Source organism: Aedes aegypti, chromosome 3 (assembly GCF_002204515.2).
Source record: "Aedes aegypti strain LVP_AGWG chromosome 3, AaegL5.0 Primary Assembly, whole genome shotgun sequence".
In the NCBI taxonomy this organism is placed as follows: domain Eukaryota; kingdom Metazoa; phylum Arthropoda; class Insecta; order Diptera; family Culicidae; genus Aedes; species Aedes aegypti.
In genome coordinates this window covers 173,050,837-173,069,180 of record NC_035109.1, presented here as the reverse complement: position 1 = coordinate 173,069,180, position 18,344 = coordinate 173,050,837, and the positions used below count along the sequence as shown (strand labels likewise).

Here is an 18,344-nt window from a genome sequence, read left to right as displayed (position 1 = left end):
AAAAACATGTCATAATTTTACTGCATAAGACATGCTTCCGGAAATCCGGATTATCACCGGTATCCGGTGGTCATAGTTCATCTCCGTGGATTCACCTCAAAACTAGATTAGTTGACCCGTCCATTACTTCTTAAAGAATTGAAATCGGTCAATTTTTGTCAAAGTTACAGCATTCCAAAGTTGGCCCAATTTTTGCCTGTCCCAGTTATTTTGACAACCCCCTGTATATCAAATATTCCATCATTTGCGATACTTTAAAAATGGGGAGGGTGCAAAAAAAGGGGGAGGGCTTCCTGCAAATCTTATTACAACTCATCATATTGGACTTAACGTTTAAAACATTATATGGCACATGAATTCCGCTGTCCTGAATATAAAACACTGTGTCGGTTTATTGATTAGATTAGATTTTTAAATAATAAATGCAAAAAGTTCAAGTATATTTTAAAAATGACCTGGGGCAGACACGAACATTCTGAAAACGCCATTATTTTTGTTTATTTTTATACTTTCAAGCCCGGGTTGTCCGGTCTCTGTGCATTCAGATCGATTTTTTTTTTGTCGAACAGTGTAATGATGTTTTGAGCCTTAAACCGCCTTGTATAAATTCCTGAACGATTAGCTTAGATTACATTGTGGAACATGTTTTTGTCTCTGACACCAAAATATCGCTATTTCCGTAATTAAGGATTACTGAATACATTGCTGCTCTTAAAAATATCTAGCACGTATAGTTTTGAAATATTGGCTGTTGAAAATGCAAAATTTGACTATTTTAGCCACCTTAAGGACTGATCATTTTATAAAGTGGAGACCTTGTTTATGCAATATCTTTTTTTATGTATTTATGAAATCGTAATTGGCTTTCTATGCATCGTTCAACTATTATTCTACAATGCTATGAAAATATAAGATCTTACAAAATGCTTTTGGTTGCCGAAGTAAACAGTTTTTCCAAAAACTCCGAAAAAAACTTCAGAATTAAGCATTATTTTTACATAACAAAAATCCTTATTTTAATGAACAAATTGTGTGTTTGTATCCCTTACTATTCTAATATAGGTAGAACTTCAAAAAATCAAAAATATTCCACCATTCTCTGACACTAGATCATTCTAGGGATTTATCCTTTATGGCCAAATTTGCTGATACACCTTCCCTTTACACCCAGAAAAAAGTAAAGTAGAAAGCGTGTCAAAAATTTGTTTAGATTTGTAAGGAAACTATATTTGTATATTTTGAATTTGTTTACCGGCATATCGGTCTATTTTGCTCGAAGTAAGAGGGAGCATGGAGAAGAAAGCAATGAATACTAGATGGATAGGTATAGAGGGTCTTGTTTCCCGGACTCGAAAAAATCTCGGGATTCGGGATTTTATTTTTCAAAATCCCGGGATCCCAGGACAAAAATCAAATGCTTCCAAAATGACTATAGATTGACCGGAGCGGTTATTGAAGCAACGTTTATTTTTATAGAGCAGTTTCATTATAACCGAACCTGGTTTTGAAGGTAAAGCCAAATTAAAATAGACAAAAACAATGCTATCTTCGATTTCATTCAGCAATATTCAACCTATCTGCCTAGTTGAAGTCAATGGGCATTTATTAAACTTAATTTGAAACGAAATTCAAACCTGAAACCTAAGGTATAGGTATAGTTGATACCTATCACTCTCAAATTTTACCAAAATTATTTACAATCTTGTGTCATGTTGAATCTTCATGTTATGTGGCATGCTAGCTACAGGTATGTTAGTCCTGCAAAAGTGTAAGGTACGCCGGGCAAACTAAAACGGTTACGGTAAGAGAAAATATGGCATCGATAAAATTTTAATATGATGAAAAATTCAACCACCAAAGAATTTTTTGACAAACGGATAAAAACCTTAGAGAAACCTGCTAAAGTTTATTGAAAAGAACGTTACTAGCATACCAGAAAAAAGTATAAGCATAAGTGTTCTTAAACCTCAATAAAAGCGCTTATTGAGTAAGCTAAACACGATAACTGCCCATAAACGCATAATTGTCCCATGTGAATAGGAAATCCAGCAGACATGGGACTGATATGCTTTTATGGGCAGATAACTAAAATACATTCTTGCATCAACAGTCACCATAAAAACATGCAGCTTGTTTTGTGCCAATATAATAAAGTAATACAACTGTATTTTCTAGTTAAACATGTAATTCCGGGAAATCCCGGGATTTTCGAAAATATCCCGGGATTCGGGACTTTTTAGATCCCGGGATTTCACGGGATTTATGTCCCGGAATTTCCGGGACAAACCCTCTAGATAGGTACCGTAAGGGAACGGCGAGAGAAATTAGATTAGATTAGATGTTGAAGAGGGCATACCATATGAATCAGTATTACTTGAAACGTCCTTCCTTGTGCCTGACGTTCCCTGTGAGATGGGATCGATCTACAGCAAATTGTAGGCGTTTTCCTCTAAATATTTTGATCGGAAATCTCAGAATAACATATTATGAGAATAATACGTGAAAAAAATCGATTTCATTACAGCAGTCTGACACGAATGCCATATGTTTGGTAAAGTGTCATTAATAAATAATAATAATAATAATAATTACAGCAGTGTTGCCAATTTTGATGATTTTCATTGTGCTTTGAGAGGTCTTTCGAAAATAAAACATTTGTTCTGCTATTGTACTTTAAATGTGACGTAGGGACTGAATGAGCAACTCTATAAAGGCATAGGTTATTTTTCATATTAATACTGTATTTGTACTTCCGTCAGGACGTATTTTGAACTTAAAATTTATACTCATATCAGTTACTTTCCAATTTGAAATATTTTTCTCAAACAAAATAGGTGAAAAAATGATTTTATGATATCTGGAAAATTCTTGCTCCAAAAATTACTTGATATTTTGCAGCAGGCTTTTGATTGGTGATGCTTTCGAAGAACAAGTCTTTTTGAAAATAAAAAATATAGATTGTCGAATTCATTGATTTGGGGGTTATCAACCCCAAATATCGACCGTTCTAAAAGTTGTGCCTTATTTGTGTGATATTTAATTATTTTGGTGGCTTTTTCATTATCACAATTGTAGAACATTAGTCGAACGATGTACAGAAAACTGATTGTGATTACATTAATACATTAAAAAGGTAATGCATGTACTAGGTGACCACTTTATAAAATGCTTACATGCAAGTTTATCAGCTTGTATGGCTATTTATTTGCTTAAAACCTAATACACAACGTAACAAAAATGACATTTTTGCGTGTCTCAAGGATCAAATTATGTGTCTCTAGTAGATTTGGGGTTGCTGAATCTGGTGCCATTTTCAGAAATGTTCCGAAATGTTCCAGCACGTCACAATTTTTAGCTACAGGTCGCCAAAGTTGTATAAAACACTCGTTTTATTCATGTTTACATGAAATTTGAAGTACAATTTATCATTTTTTTTTGTAATCTAATCCACCAAACATGCAAAATAGAACTTGAACTTTCATTTCAGACATAATTTGATTGAAATTGCGCGATTAAATTTCGATTAAACCGATTTTTTCATCATGCTTGCAGTCTCCATACAAAATTCTTCGTATCTTCTATTTGGCAAAATACAAAAATTCTCTAAACCATTAAACCATATCATTTCCGCATCGAAAGTATTACAAACTTTGATGATAAGTATTGTTATACACATAAAGTTTGAGTTCTGTGGCAAATTAAGGGGACACGGGAGACCGTGTTATTTTCCCTATCTTTCGTCTCACTCTAACAATAATCATCGAAACTTCGTGGATGCAAATCTCGAGTTTTAGTGAACCGATGAAGCTGAAAATTTATCGGGTTGTGCACTACATATATAGAATCATAGTGATACTTTTTCGCATCGATATATGGAGTGGTTCTTGGGATTTGCTTCTTGAAATGGATAGGGTGATTATGATGACGTCCCGTGCGGCCTTAAGTCAATACATTACCTTACAAGCTGGCAAACTTGCATGCAAGTTGGCTGAAATAGTCAATTTTTGCATTTTCAACAGTCAATATCTCAAAAACTAGACGTGCTATGATATTTCTGAAAACGGCAATGGATTCAGCAACCTTTAATTAAGTGAATAGCGGTATTTTGGTGCAGGAGACAAAATCGTGTTCCGCAGTGATATCTAATACTTCTCAAATTATATCTAAACATGAAGTGATCTTCAAAACTCAATGAAACATTACTGATTGTTGTGCTCTGAAACGAGCAATTTTAATTTATTGATAAGCCTACAGGTCGATACGCAATGATTCCATTAAATTACTTTATTTGGTGGCTGACATTGATAAATCCAACATTGAGACTCATCATGTTCTAGAAGTAAACATATTTCAAGGTTACAAATATTTTCATTTGTATTAATACAAGTCTTCAATGGTGTTTATGAAAGCATCATAAACCGATTCGGTCCAGCTTTTGTTATGCTATTTGATTTTAGGAAGCCGATGAGTCATACCAGACGCTCCGTATTACCTACTAAATGACCTGCGTTTTCTACAGAGAGAGATAAACAAATGTATTAATGGGCCCAGCCAAGTAATGTAATTTCCTGTTTTTAAGGTTCCGTACGCAATCATAGCCTTTCGAATCTCTGCTTCCGAGCATCCTGGAGTAAACAGATCACGGCACTAACATTAGTCATCTTTCAATAACGTTTTTCAGAATCCGATGCTGAGCGGCTTCCTGCGACATTGGACGACTCATCTGAAGTTGACCGTCAACCGCCGGTCAGACCGTACAAGCCAGATCGTCCACCTCTAGATACGAGTTCGCTTTTCCAGCACCACTTCAACACCTTCTTCAGTGCACCGGAAACAAGCTTCTTGGAGGGTGGTTTCCCCGGCTTTGGCTTCTTCGATCTGCAACACAGCAAACCTTGGTGGAAGGGGTAAGTTCGTTTCCAACGTTACCTGCAGCTGCAGACATAAATTATCTCTAATGACTGTTAAACCATCGCCAAATGGAAATCATTTGCATTGGTCTAGACTTGCTTCGCACGTGGCCATTTTTCCCATTTGAAAGGCAAAGACAATACGGTACCTAGTAAGCAATATTGTCACGCCTTGAGTGAACTGATTTTCCATTTAAATATACATAAGTAGGCGCGCACATTTACTCGCTGCCCTGCGCCTCTGAGCCGGACAGAATCATGAGACGAAATTGTGCATTAGGGTGCGATCACAAATATGTGTTTTATATTGAAGACCTAAATTTAGTCAAAATAGCTGAAAACCACATTTGAATTTGATTTTTTTTATTGTTTTTTGTTTGGTCTAAAAATATTTTACACCATTTTTTATTGAGCTACTATTTTTTTGGAAAATAACTGAGTTTTAAATATTTTATAACTGTATGTTCAACTTGCATTGTTTAAAGACAAAGTCTTTAAAAATATGTAAAATGATTTGAAATCGACATAGTATTCATAACGTTGTGATCAAACAAAGCTCCATTTAATTAGGGGACGGGCCTGGTGTAGTGGTTAGTACTCATGCATCCTGGGAATTTCTGGGATCAACTTTCATCAAGACAAACATTGTTTCTTGGGAACGATGCTAAAAGATTGCATTAGTGTAACGTATGGCAGGTATGATGATATTTTATGCCCATTGAAATCAAGCAAATTTCCATTGCGAAAAGATCCTGAACCAACCGGGAATCGCACCTAGCCGCCTTCAGCATGTCTTTGCTTTGTAGCCGCGGATGTTACCACTAGGTTAAGGAAGCTCCCTTTAAATCTCATTTTTTAGGATCAAACTCTGAGGTTTCTCTTTCTATGTGATTTTAATTCAGATGAGCTTGCGGACATTTTGTTTTTAGAATTTTCGAAAAATAAGCCGCACCCTACTGTACATCATATTTTTGCAAGTTCTCGCTGGCCGTTGAAGTCAACGGAACAGATTTTTTTTGGTCTGCAATTTATTCATTCGACGCGCAGTAAGCTATCTACCTAGTTAATATTCGCTTGACTTCCATTTATATCCGACAATGCTGCCACTCAACTCTCAATTGTGTCTACAACTGAGGATGATGCTATCACTGACTGAGACACACAGTGGCGCGACTTTATGCAAAGGTCGGAAAAAACTTCAAAAGTTAAAAAAAAAATGATCGAAAACGATACTTTACTAGCTTTACTTGATGTTCGAAGTTATCATGGAAATGAACAAAAATTGAAAATTTCGATTTTTTATGTATTTTGTCCTGTTGTTTTTTATCAATTTAGATAAAAAAGTGGATTTGACATACAATTTCAATGAAACTCAAAATCGAGAATCGAAACTGAAAGCATAAATACAAGTTCAACTTTCTAATGGTAGTTTGACTAACATTTTAGCAGAATTGCGAAACATGATGCTATTTTGTATGTTAGATTGGTTATGATCTAGAGCTACTATCTAGAGCACTGGTGCGGGTCGCATTGGAAAACTTAATTGTTTCTGTGAAAACAATTATGCGACTGTGTTTAATTCAAACTCACTGATGTTTCATAAATTACTAAAACATCAGTGAGTTTGAAATATGACGTCCTACAGAAGTACCGTAAAATGGAATGTTAAGGACACGTTGGGTTTTAAGAGATTGAACTTCTCTATCAAGTTCGACAATTCACAAAAAACGTCGGAACTCGATACATCAGTCATTTGGAATGCTTGATTTGTTCAGAAGATTATGAGCTGTATTATGTGATAGGAGGTGTATATTAATATAAAATGTTATGGATTCTAGATATTAAAAACCTTGCATTTTTGTTCGAATTTTCTGGGCTCAATGCATTCATCTACAAAATTATGAATGTTTTGAAGTAGTCTCTTTCTGAAAAAAGTGTGTAGATTTATCATTTTGGATGATTCCTTGAAGTGAAACTGCACCGTAAAAGTTAAGGAATCTATTTTGTTAGTCACTGAAAATTACAAAACGAATAATCCCGAAATTCGGTTAAACTGATAGGATACCTACTTTGTTCCTTGATGGCTACAGTGTAGCGTCACGCCATTGCCGGGTGCATTGTAGACCTCCATCGTTGGTCTTGGGCGATACTTCTCCAGTGGCTTCGAAAGTTTAGGGTCGACGGGTCTCTTTTACTGCGTATAACCAGCGTATTCGTGGTCTTCCGCGAAGTTGTCTACATCTACTGGATCTCTGCTGAATATTATTTTGGCAATTCTTTTTTTCCGACATTTGCGCTAAGTGATCAGCATTACTCGTAACGTGGGTAGATCACCTTTTCGTGGTGCGTTACGGGGTAAGATCTACCAATTTAAGCCCTACTCTTATCTTGTTTGTCGGACTAGGGTAATATGTTCTGGTAATTCAAGGATTCGCGGTGCCGTAATTTCGGGTGAAATTGATCACTTTTCAGGGTTATTCGTGTCTGTTTTCTATTATGTTGACAATGCCAAATAACTGGATGCTTTAAAACAAGTACGAAGGTGAGCCTTATTGGCTCATGTACCTTATTTTTCTAACAAATGTCATTTTAGTGCTAAGAAATATCTCAAAAATAAAAAATCGGGAAATATCATTTCGGGATGATATTGATCACCTTAGTGATTAGTTAGCGTTAGTGCGATTATTGGTAATTTTCAAAATAACTCTACATGATAAATTTTAGCTCGCTGATTCCGAATATTCTCGCTAAATCCTTAACAATTCAATATTTAAAGAAATAGTAAATAGTTCAATTTCAACCCCCCGTGGGGATGCTCTTCAATAATTTTCCCATTAAAGTCAATATTCGAATATTTGAGTAGTTTTTTTTGCCTAATATATAAATTTCACAGGTTTAGTCAATCTCTATCCTTCGATAAATTAAAAAAAATCATGGATAATGAGCCAAAGATATCAAAATTCTTCTCAAATTAGTTTTCAAAAAATATTGAAATTAAAAATGCACCTCAATTTTTTGCTTACAGTTAACATTGAGTGTAGTCCATAAAATATAAATCCTATGTTTTTTTTTTTCAAAATTGATTATAAAAGAAAATTTCATATTTTTAATTATTGAAAAGATCCATATAACGAGCCAATTATCGAAAACGCTCCAATAAAAGGATTAACAACTAGAAAGAAGAGATAAATTTGATCAATTACATTTAAAAAATGGATACTCATAATATCAAGCACAAAATAACTTAAAAGAACTCTCTTTTAAGTTTAAAAGAATTCATATGAGATAATCGATTCGTTTAGTATCTTGATTTATCTCCAAAATTTATGAAGGCCATTATCTTTCGTGGATATGGGGTGTCCGGGGAAGAAGAGAACGTTTTTGTAAAAAGCACAATACAATTGTGGAAATATACAATTTAGGGGAAAGTGTGTATCATTATATCAATTAGTGTTTTTGTTCTTTTTGACTTAATTGAGAAAAATTTGAATAGTGGAAAGATGCAATTTTCTATTTGAGAGAAAGAAATGGCTTTGAAGTTTTTCTGTATTTCCTCACATTATACAAATTATATCGAACCCAAAAAAAACAAGCCAACGCACACTGGGCCAGTGACAGAATGTAACCAGACAAAACCTCTAGCACTTAACGAGTGCAGTATTTCAGGTTTGTGTCTACGAAGAGTTATTTGTTTTTTAATTTGATAATCAAATGTAGTTGAAAATTTTGCCATAAGTGGCGTTACCATGTAAACTTCTTTATTTCGCGTCCTAGAGCTTTTGGCGCCTTCGGCAAAGTTTTAAATTGTATAAAAAATACGACAAGTTGTACAAGACACCTTTTTGCACGGCCGTGTAAGAAAAAATCCGTGCAAAAACAGAATTGGCTGTAGTACAAAAAACCTAAAATTTTAGCAATTTTCACATTTGTTACCATAAATTCTTATTTGAAGTCCTAGAACTTTGGTGTGTTCGAAAAATTGTCGTATTTTTACACGATCTAAAACTTATGGACGCGAAAACTTTAGGACGCGAAATAAAAATGTTTGCATCGCAGCGCCACCTATGCGGCAAATTTTCCAAATAACTTTTTTTTAAACTTTTTATCAAATTAAAGAACAAATAAATATGTACAAGATATGTCTCGGAAAACAATAACCTGAAAAAATGCACTCCTAAACAGGGTTGGGAAAAAATTTGAAGTTCATTCTACAGTAGCAAAACAAAGCCAATCGCAGTCAGCGAAGCCAGTGAAACTCACGCCTACCGCTGCTGTAGGCAAAGAGCCTTGAAAATCGCAAAACATCCGTTGCTAAAGGCAACCCAAAATTACTGTAGAAAAATGTTCTATTTCCCGCATTTAGAGCCTTCAATGACACTCACGATTTAGAAAATTCATTCACCCAACATGGACCAATGCACGAGTTCACTAATTTGACATTTGAGCGGTGCCGAATTCATTCGTTGTCATGGTCACGTAAATAACACGGCACCGCTCAAACGTCAAATAGTGAACTCGTGCATCGGTCCATAGGCTACTTGATGAGATTCACGTTTTTGAACTACTGTACTGGAAAAGCCACGTGATTTTCGCGAAATTGAAGCCTACTACTATTACCATTCCCAGCACTGCTCCTAAAGCGCTAGAAGTTTTGTCTGGCTAAACTATGTTTCTGGCCCAGTGTGCAATGTTCTACGATTTATTTTTTTTCCATTGCACGGAAAATCACCTAAAATTAGTATTGAAACTGTTTAATTTTTCAACTTCATTTTTCACTTTTACCCCCTCATATCTTTGGACCTAACATCTCATTCAAAACTCAAATTCAATACGTTTGTTTGGGGAATCCCAAAACGTGCTCAATTTTGAATTAAGGGGCCCCCTTTAAAGGATCTGACCCGGGCCCCACGAAGCCCAAATCCGGCACTGCTTGGGACCAAAGAGGCTATTCCTGTTCTCATTTTTTCTTGATGGATCAGAAAATTAACGTTTACTGTCAAATTTTTAGCGATGTATGTTTTTCAGTTTTTGAAATATATTTTTTGAAAATAAAAATACAGTCATTTTTTATCGGCAGAAACTGTAGGTCATAGCGCATTAGATTTTTTATTTAAAAAATCATAACTTTTGAGCAGCTCATCCGATTTCATATTTTTTTTTTGGAATGAAAGCTTAAGATTTCAACTTTCCAGAAAACATTATTGAAACTCTGAAAAAAAAAAAAACCTGAAGAGACCTACATAGATTTTCAGTAAATTTTACATGAAAATATATAAAATTTTTTCTTAAAAACTAGATCGGTTTTTCATGGAATGGCTGACCACGTATAACAATTCTGCATTCTTTTCGAAAAATAGAATTTACCTTTTTTCATCAGATTCTTGTAAAGATGGACAACATATCAACGAAAGATAACATCATAATTATTTAAAATCTTTTTTCTAGAGGAAATTATTACAACATAATCAAAGCCTCTCTAATGAATTAAAAAATGCAAATTTCTCAAGAGGTTCCATCCGTTTTTTAATTAGAAATTATCCTTGAATTATAGCAGAATTCCTTCCTTTGGATTTGGACTTTTGGATTCCTCATTATTCTGTCAAAAAGCCTCCATAAATTCCGCCCTGGAACTGCACAAGAATTCAATATCAAAATATGGATAAATTTCATTAATTTATAAAACTATTTCTAAAATGATTCAAGGAAGATCTTCACTCACTTGTTTGAGGTTATGGCTTTCAGTCTTAAATAGAACTCAAAAACGGATTTTCGCTTACATCCGACGTTTCGGACGCATGTATTCCTTTACCGCTAAGCTAATTTCGGAAGGTAAAGTATTCTTGAGGCATGGGACATTTAAAATCATTTTTCGTGGACAATTCTTGTATAATCCGGAGATTTGAAACAGAATTTCCAGAAAAAAACATAGAAGAATTTCTGATGCAATTTGTGAAGTATTTTGGATATATGTAGGACTTTTAATGAACTTCGTAAAAGAATTTGTAATAACTTTTTTTTGGAAAACTGTATGAAGGAATTCACAGAAGAGTTTTTAGTAAAATTTTCAATGTAATATCCCAGTAAAAGATTTGACAGAATCGTTGATTTTTAGAGGAATTGCGAGGGAAAACTTCGAGCTATTGAAATGTTAATTAATTTATTGTTTAGTTGAATACGGGAAAATATTCTGGAATCCATTTGAGGATAAAAAGTAGGCATAGTAGTAATAGTTTTCCTCCAGGAGGAATTCACGATAAAGGTATGAACGCGCCTTACAACATTATTTGACTAATTTCCAAAAGATTTGAAGCAAAACTTCTGAACCCTTTGATATTTCCTGAGGAATATGATTATACTAAAATTCGTAAAGGAATATTGGAGCGTGATATCAAAAAAATTTATTAAGAATTTAAAACATGACTTATTTTCTTCGAAAAATGTACTTTAGAGTTAAAGCAATACCGTTTTGATTCATATCACGGACACTTAAGGCCTCAGTGAAGTATAACTCACAAAAAAGCATGTAAAATAAATCACTCCGTATGATTCCTCCACGTTATCGAACCTTCTATAAATAGAAATGTGTGGACTTTTCTTGATTCTTATTCCGGACGCTTCCTTACTTTTGCCTCATATTCCGGACGCTTCGATTTGAATTCCGGACAGGTCAAACAAATCATAAATAGAAAAGTCAAATCATCAAATGAAATCGTTAAACCACTAGAGAGACGCCTAAGGAAGTTGGACATTATATATTCTCATAGATAACTATGAAAAATGCTTATTAAAACGAGCCTTGGAAGTAAAAATTTTTGAACGGCAAAAATTGAAACATTTCGTTTGAAATGTTTCCCATACAAAATAGAGTGTCTGGATTTGAAGCGGTCCGTAATATGAATCAAAACGGTACATTTATTCATATAAAATCACTTAAAAAAAATGAAGCGAAATCATAAAGAGAATTTACTGTTGTAGTGTTTTATCTATGATTGATTTTGTAGGACTTTTTAACATCAGGTTTAATTTTTGCAATTCAGTTGAAGAAAATTTGAATGATTGAAATACCCTGAAAAGATCTGCTATTTTTGTCAAAAATAAAAAATTTATTCAGTAATTATGATTGTTTTTTTTTCAATTTTTTTGTTTTGGGAAATTTGTAATGGAAATAATCAAAACCGGACATTTCTAGCAGGACATCCTCCAAAATTATGGGAAATCAAAATGTAGTGAATGGTTTATGGTAAAACATTTAAAACAGCATTGTTTCCGTTATCCAAACACTCCGAATTTTGGGGATCGTATTTCCAGGATATTAACGCTTTTTTGTATCATGGTATTATTGCAACGGAGATTTCGATAAATTGCGCTTAACTCACATAACAACTAGTATATTACGAAAATTTATAGGCTTTTTTCGCTGACCGCGATACTTATACTCAGAGTGAAAGGGAGTAACGAAAGTAATTAAATGAAAAGATAAAGACTCGCAAGCGAGCGACGAGATAAATGAATAGAAGTTGAAAATTAACAGAGGGCCATATGTGTGAACAACATAATCAAAACGACAAATTGTTGCCTAACATCCTGGTCTTGAACGGGTAGGTGTTGTAGTGTTGGTCACTACTAACACTAGACAGGCAAAAAATTGACTTGTTAACTATATTGTTCGGTTGTCTACGGAATTGGGGACCACTGCTACGAATGCTCATACGTCTTAACGGCCCTTCGTAGTGAACACCCCTGTCGATAGACATCATGAGCCACTACCTATACCCACTGGATCGTTGAACGCCGGCAAAACTTCAAATTTGTCATTGAACATATCCTAAATAAAAAACTATATTTTAGCTTAAGCTGATCCAACTCAAACCTGGGTTTAAAGACCTTACTAAAATATCTCCCATCGCATCCCCCTAAATGAAAATACTATTTTCAAGAAAATTGCTCTGAAAAACTATTTTCAAAATGTTTGAAAAAATAGACGTGCAAAAATCAAAACTCGTCAAACTCGAAATTTCGGGTAACATGGTTCAACAGTACAGAAGCCTATGGAAAATAATAAAAGACAAATTGAAGAATTTCATTTTTTGATGTTTCATTCAACTATGCGCCACAGTGAGATGGTGAGCAAAGTTTTGATTTGCTGGATTTAAGGCATGTCTAGTTTGAATCAATGCGAACCTATCAATTTGATTGTTTGATTTGATGATCACATACTGCATTGAGTTACTTTTGAGGATGGCGATGAGCAAATTGTCAGTCCAAGAGTAAAGAGGCTTATTTTCATGAACATGATCTGACTGATACTGTCTGCGAGGAAGTAGCTATGTACATGCGTCATCAGAAATCTTCGCTTGTTGAACACAGCAGAAGCAAGTTCAGAGCGATTGCTGTGGACGCAACCACTCTAGAGTTTAAAAGTGATTTATTGGTCCAAAGAGGTACACATAATTACTTTGCAAGATTTTCATCAACGACATTTTCGGCGATACTTACAATCCGTTGTTTGTTTTCAAGTATTCCCACGCAACCAATGATCGTTTGATATTTGCTTAAGACTTGACGAAATAACAAATGTATCATTCATTATCATATAAGAAAGTTGTTTGATCACTCATTGCATCGGTGTTTGGGTAATTAGCTTTTTATAAGTGAAAGCGAGCTGATCTGGGACATTTCCAAAAAGAAGAAAAAAAAAACAACTATAGGAGCTCACAATTAAGAACCACCTTGATCTTTTTCAACCAATTTTGAGTTTTGGAATGGATCTAGAGTTCTCATAATTAAGTGAAGAGGCATATTCCCACGCCAATTTAGCAGAGCTTTTGTGTGCTGAAGAATCACCCAAGAGACGAAGAACTCCGCCATGGCTAAGTGGCTTCTCGGAGAGCTTTATGATTTGAACTAATTGCAAAGGGTCGATTGTATTCCGGAGTTCATCAGTTCTAAACGAGTAGCTACAGAGTAGATGAGCGTGAAACGTAATTAATGTAAATTATGCTGCGCGGTTGTTTCAAGCATTTACATTAGCACGACACAGGTTTGAAGGTCACAAGGTCGAAACTGAGGCTGGCGTTTCAATTGCATGTCTGAGCCGGTGCATGAATCTTGACATTGAAATTTCTGAGGGGGTCTCTCAGATTTGAGGCTCGCTCTCAGGGAAGAGGTAAGGTGTATGCCCGATCTCAGATTTGAATATTACACTTGTCATTCACTACTGGTCTAATTTATAAGTACGAAACCCAAAATAAAGGTGCACGATTGCGATAAATCGGTTTCTGTCGAAGACTACCAATTATTTTATACGACATTTGTTTCAATTTTTCAACATTGGATATTCCATGTAACTTATTAGTACTATACCAGGGAGCGAGCATAGGAATCATTTTCAAAAGTTTTATTTTGAATCCTCTGCAGAGCTTTCTTCCTGTTATTACAAAAGCTAGTCCATATTTGTACAGCATTCAACATGGCTGGCCTGAAAATTTGTTTGAAGTTCAATAGCTTGTTTTGAAGACAAAGTTTTGATTTTCTGTTTATAAGTGGATAAAGACATTTTAAATATATTTAACATTCGGCTTGAATGCTCTTAATTTGATTTTTGAAAGTTAAATGTTTATCTACCCGACCAACCAGTCTTCATAATTCTTTATAGATCTTTGACCAACGATGGCGATCGCTAACGGTTCAAAACGAATCTATATCGATCGCTATCGAAAATCACTGACTGGTTGACAGGGTAGCAAGAGCACTAGATACTTAACTTCATCTGACCAATTTATTGGAACCCCTCTCGTTGTGACAACATGTTGGAATATTTATTATAAGCTGAGTTTTGGAAGTATTAGTAAAAATCTTCCATTTTTGCAAGTATGAAAGAAAAAATATTCAATCTTTCTTGCAATCTATTACAAATGACACGCAGGCTTCGTCCTTTGGCGGAGAGGCCTGTGTCATCCGCAAACAAGGATTATTGACATCGCTGCGATAAATTAGTCAAATCAGATGTGAAGATATTGTATAGTATTGGCCCCAAAATGGTGCCTTGAGGAACACCAGCTCTTACAAGAAATCTTTCAGACTTGGAGCTCTGATAATTAACCTGAAGTGTACGATTTGACAGATAACTTTGGATTATTCGAACAATGTATGTGGGAAAATTGAAGTTTTATAATTTTACAATTTCTATATCTAGAAGAGCAAGGCCAATAGCCTTCAGATTTATTGGAACGTATCAAATTTGTTACACGTAAAAGTTGGTGAGTGGCAGAATGTCCATGTCGGAATCCGAACTGTTCATTGGCAAAAAATGAATTTTCATAAATGTGGACCATCATTCTGTTCAAAAAATTGTTTACTGATGGCGAAAAGCAAACTGATTGGAGGATAGCTAGAAGTTTCTGTAGGATTTTTGTCTGGTTTTAAAATTGATGCAACCCTTGCATTTTTCCATTTGTCACGAAAATATGCCATCTGAAAACATAAAGTTGCAAGACCATTGTCAATATCAAGTTTTGTTTATAAAAAAAATATTAACATCAAGATTACTATCGATATATGTTTCATACGTATTCCAGTTAAAACAATAAAACAACAAAACTTTCGAATCCTTGAAAAAGGTCCAATAAGGACCGAAACGTCGGATAAAGAAAACATATAGTTGTTTTCGATTAATTCAGTAGACTGAACTGCCAATTTTCAACCCAAAACATCCAATATACAGTCGACCAATCTGTTGGTTCGAAAATAATTGAAAGTGGAGCTGATAGGATTGAGAATCGCTTCATGGGATATTTGAAATGTAACAGGGACATGATCAGAATCAATCAGAAATGTAACAGAGACATGATCAGCATGAGTAACCATTTGGCTGCAAACCACCAAATCATTTGTAGAAGAATTGAGAAATATCCTGAGCAGCACTCGTCAAATGAAATTCTGCCACTGAAAATACTTTGCGAAATATTCCATGACAGATGTTTGGCATTTAAGTCATCTTCTTCTTTCTGGCGTTACGTCGTAGGGTAATTAAAAGTTCAAATTAAAAATGAACACCGATGCTTTGCATCAGGTATCGATCAAATTAGCGGGGGTACATGGTACGTCGAAAAGTAAGAAAATCCAACATTAATTCGATACATTTTAAATAAGTTACATTACAATTGAGGGGTCCAATGAAAGTGGAAGTTACATTTTGATAGATTTTAAGTTAGGTATACTGAAATATTGTAATGGTTTAAAGCTTTTCAGCAGTATTTGTGGGTGGTATTTCCATCTCAAAATGTATCATAAATCGTAGAAGATTGACTTGTTTTTTTTATAGATTTCATACAACTTGTTCAAAGTTAAATATTGCAGAAAAACTTTAAAACCGATTTTTTGGAAAGCAAGTTTTGGTCAATTACATCCATTGATCCCAACTTGCGCTTCTGAGGTTTTTAAAACAGTTCAAACCTAAACTTATAAGGGAAATTACCAAAGAGAAACTACTATACCAACAAAAAAAGGCCACCACAAGGTCCCCACATTTGTAAATCCGGCCCTGACTGTAATACTACGATAAATAGAGCTAATACACTGTAACCTCAATTGACGAACTAGATCAGGGGGTTCGTAAATTTAATCAGTTCTTAAAACGTGAAAGCATACTTCGTTAAACAAGGTTTTGGCTTTTGGAGTTTATCTATAAAAAATTGTAATAATTTCGAGAAAACATGTTTTTTGGGCCTTCCTTAGCCGAGTGGTTAGAGTCCGCGGCTACAAAACAAAGCCATGCTGAAGGTGTCTGGGTCGATTCCCTGCCGGTCCAGGACCTTTTCGTGATTTCCTTGACTTCCCTGGGTATAGCGTATCATCGTACTTGCCACACGATATACGAATGCGAAAATGGCAACTTTGGTGAAGAAAGCTCTCAGTTAATAACTGTGGAAGTGCTCAATGAACATTGTTGAGAAGCAGGCTCTGTTCCATTGAGGACGTAATGCCAAGAAGAAGAAGAAGGATGCTTTTTAATTATTATTTTTTTTATTTTGTTCTTAATCAGTCTTAAATGTGTGCAAGTTGAAGTCTTCTAAAATGTTTCTTCTACATGAGTAAATGGTTATCAATTCATCATTTCTAAGTAGAAGAATGTCTCACAATTCTGAATCCTAGACGATTATTCTATTTTGAAGAACCGTTTGTTTCGTCCCGTTTTGGTAATAAAGCGTGTACAACAGGTGTTCCAGCTTACCCATTAATACCTTCAATCTACTAGTGTATGTATAATGATCATTTTGAATCATGGTATATAACTTTCACCCTTAGGTATAAGTATACCGAGATTTACGTAGATCCTATGACCAATTTTCCTAGGAATTATTGGATGGAAAAGAGCGTCCTTTGAACTCAACAATTCAATCAGCTTAATAACATGACCGCTTATCAATCAATCAGTTGTTACGCTGGTAGATCTTGTAGATATTATGGACTGTCTTTTCGAAAGTTCTTGGATGACTACGAACTTCCAATGTAATTTTCAAGATTTTCAGTTAAATGCTTTAATCATTTCTGAGCATGTACCAAATTTAAAATCTTTCAATATGTAAAAAATTATGCTCGTTGATTTGAATTTGATATCTCAGGAAGTTCTTGGATGACCGTGTGACACACATATATTTTCAAAGGAACTTTATTTATATTCAATGAAACAATGAATTAATAATAGCGCATACTGAATCAATAATCATCCATTATGCACTAGGCTGTCCCTTATTTAAAAAAATGGGTAATGTTATAAGTTCGTCATTGTAAAGTGTTCGTTTTGGTAAGAAAAAAATCATGTACAAATTTGAAGTTCTTACGTGGGCGATAAGTGGTCTCCAAAGGCCTTGAAGGTACAGTGATACCTCCATGAGTCGATGTTCCATGACTCGATATCGACTCATAGAACCATACTAAAAACAGAATTTCATGGTTACTATGATGGTCCCTAGAAGCCACTTTCCAAAGGATTGCTGTTCCATGACTCGATATTTCCATGAGTCGATGGTCCCTTCAATATCGACTCATGAAGGTTTCACTGTATCAGGTGTAGATGAGCCCGTGCACAAATCGAGCTCGCTGCTCTATTGCATGCTACATGGCTATAAAAAGCCACTAGTTACACATTCTCCTGTGCGCGTTGTCACTTATAAGTTAAATTACAAAGTATAAGGTGAAAATATATGAGATTATTTCCACGAAACTCATCATTCCAATACATAATTCCCCATTTATTTGCCTCAACGCAATTCACGAACTTTGTGAAAAAAGTGACGTAAATTGCATTTACTTTAAGAAAGACTTAGTAAATTGAGGTTTTAGTGTAATATATTAAGCTTCTGCTATAACTTTTATGATCCATATATAATAAAATCATTTTTATTGCCTCAGATCAGTACTTGAATATTGCAG

General features: G+C 34.7%; 1 protein-coding gene across 2 annotated transcripts in view; it reads left to right on the top strand.

Moving 5' to 3' along the window:
• Positions 1-18,344, top strand: part of LOC5570891 (transforming growth factor-beta-induced protein ig-h3) — a 59,568-nt gene that overhangs the window by 27,054 nt on the left and 14,170 nt on the right. For both annotated transcript variants that reach the window (XM_021854069.1, XM_021854070.1), the window contains exon 3: positions 4,682-4,907. In XM_021854069.1, coding sequence (XP_021709761.1) covers positions 4,682-4,907 — 226 coding nt within the window. The remainder of the gene's footprint in view (positions 1-4,681; positions 4,908-18,344) is intronic.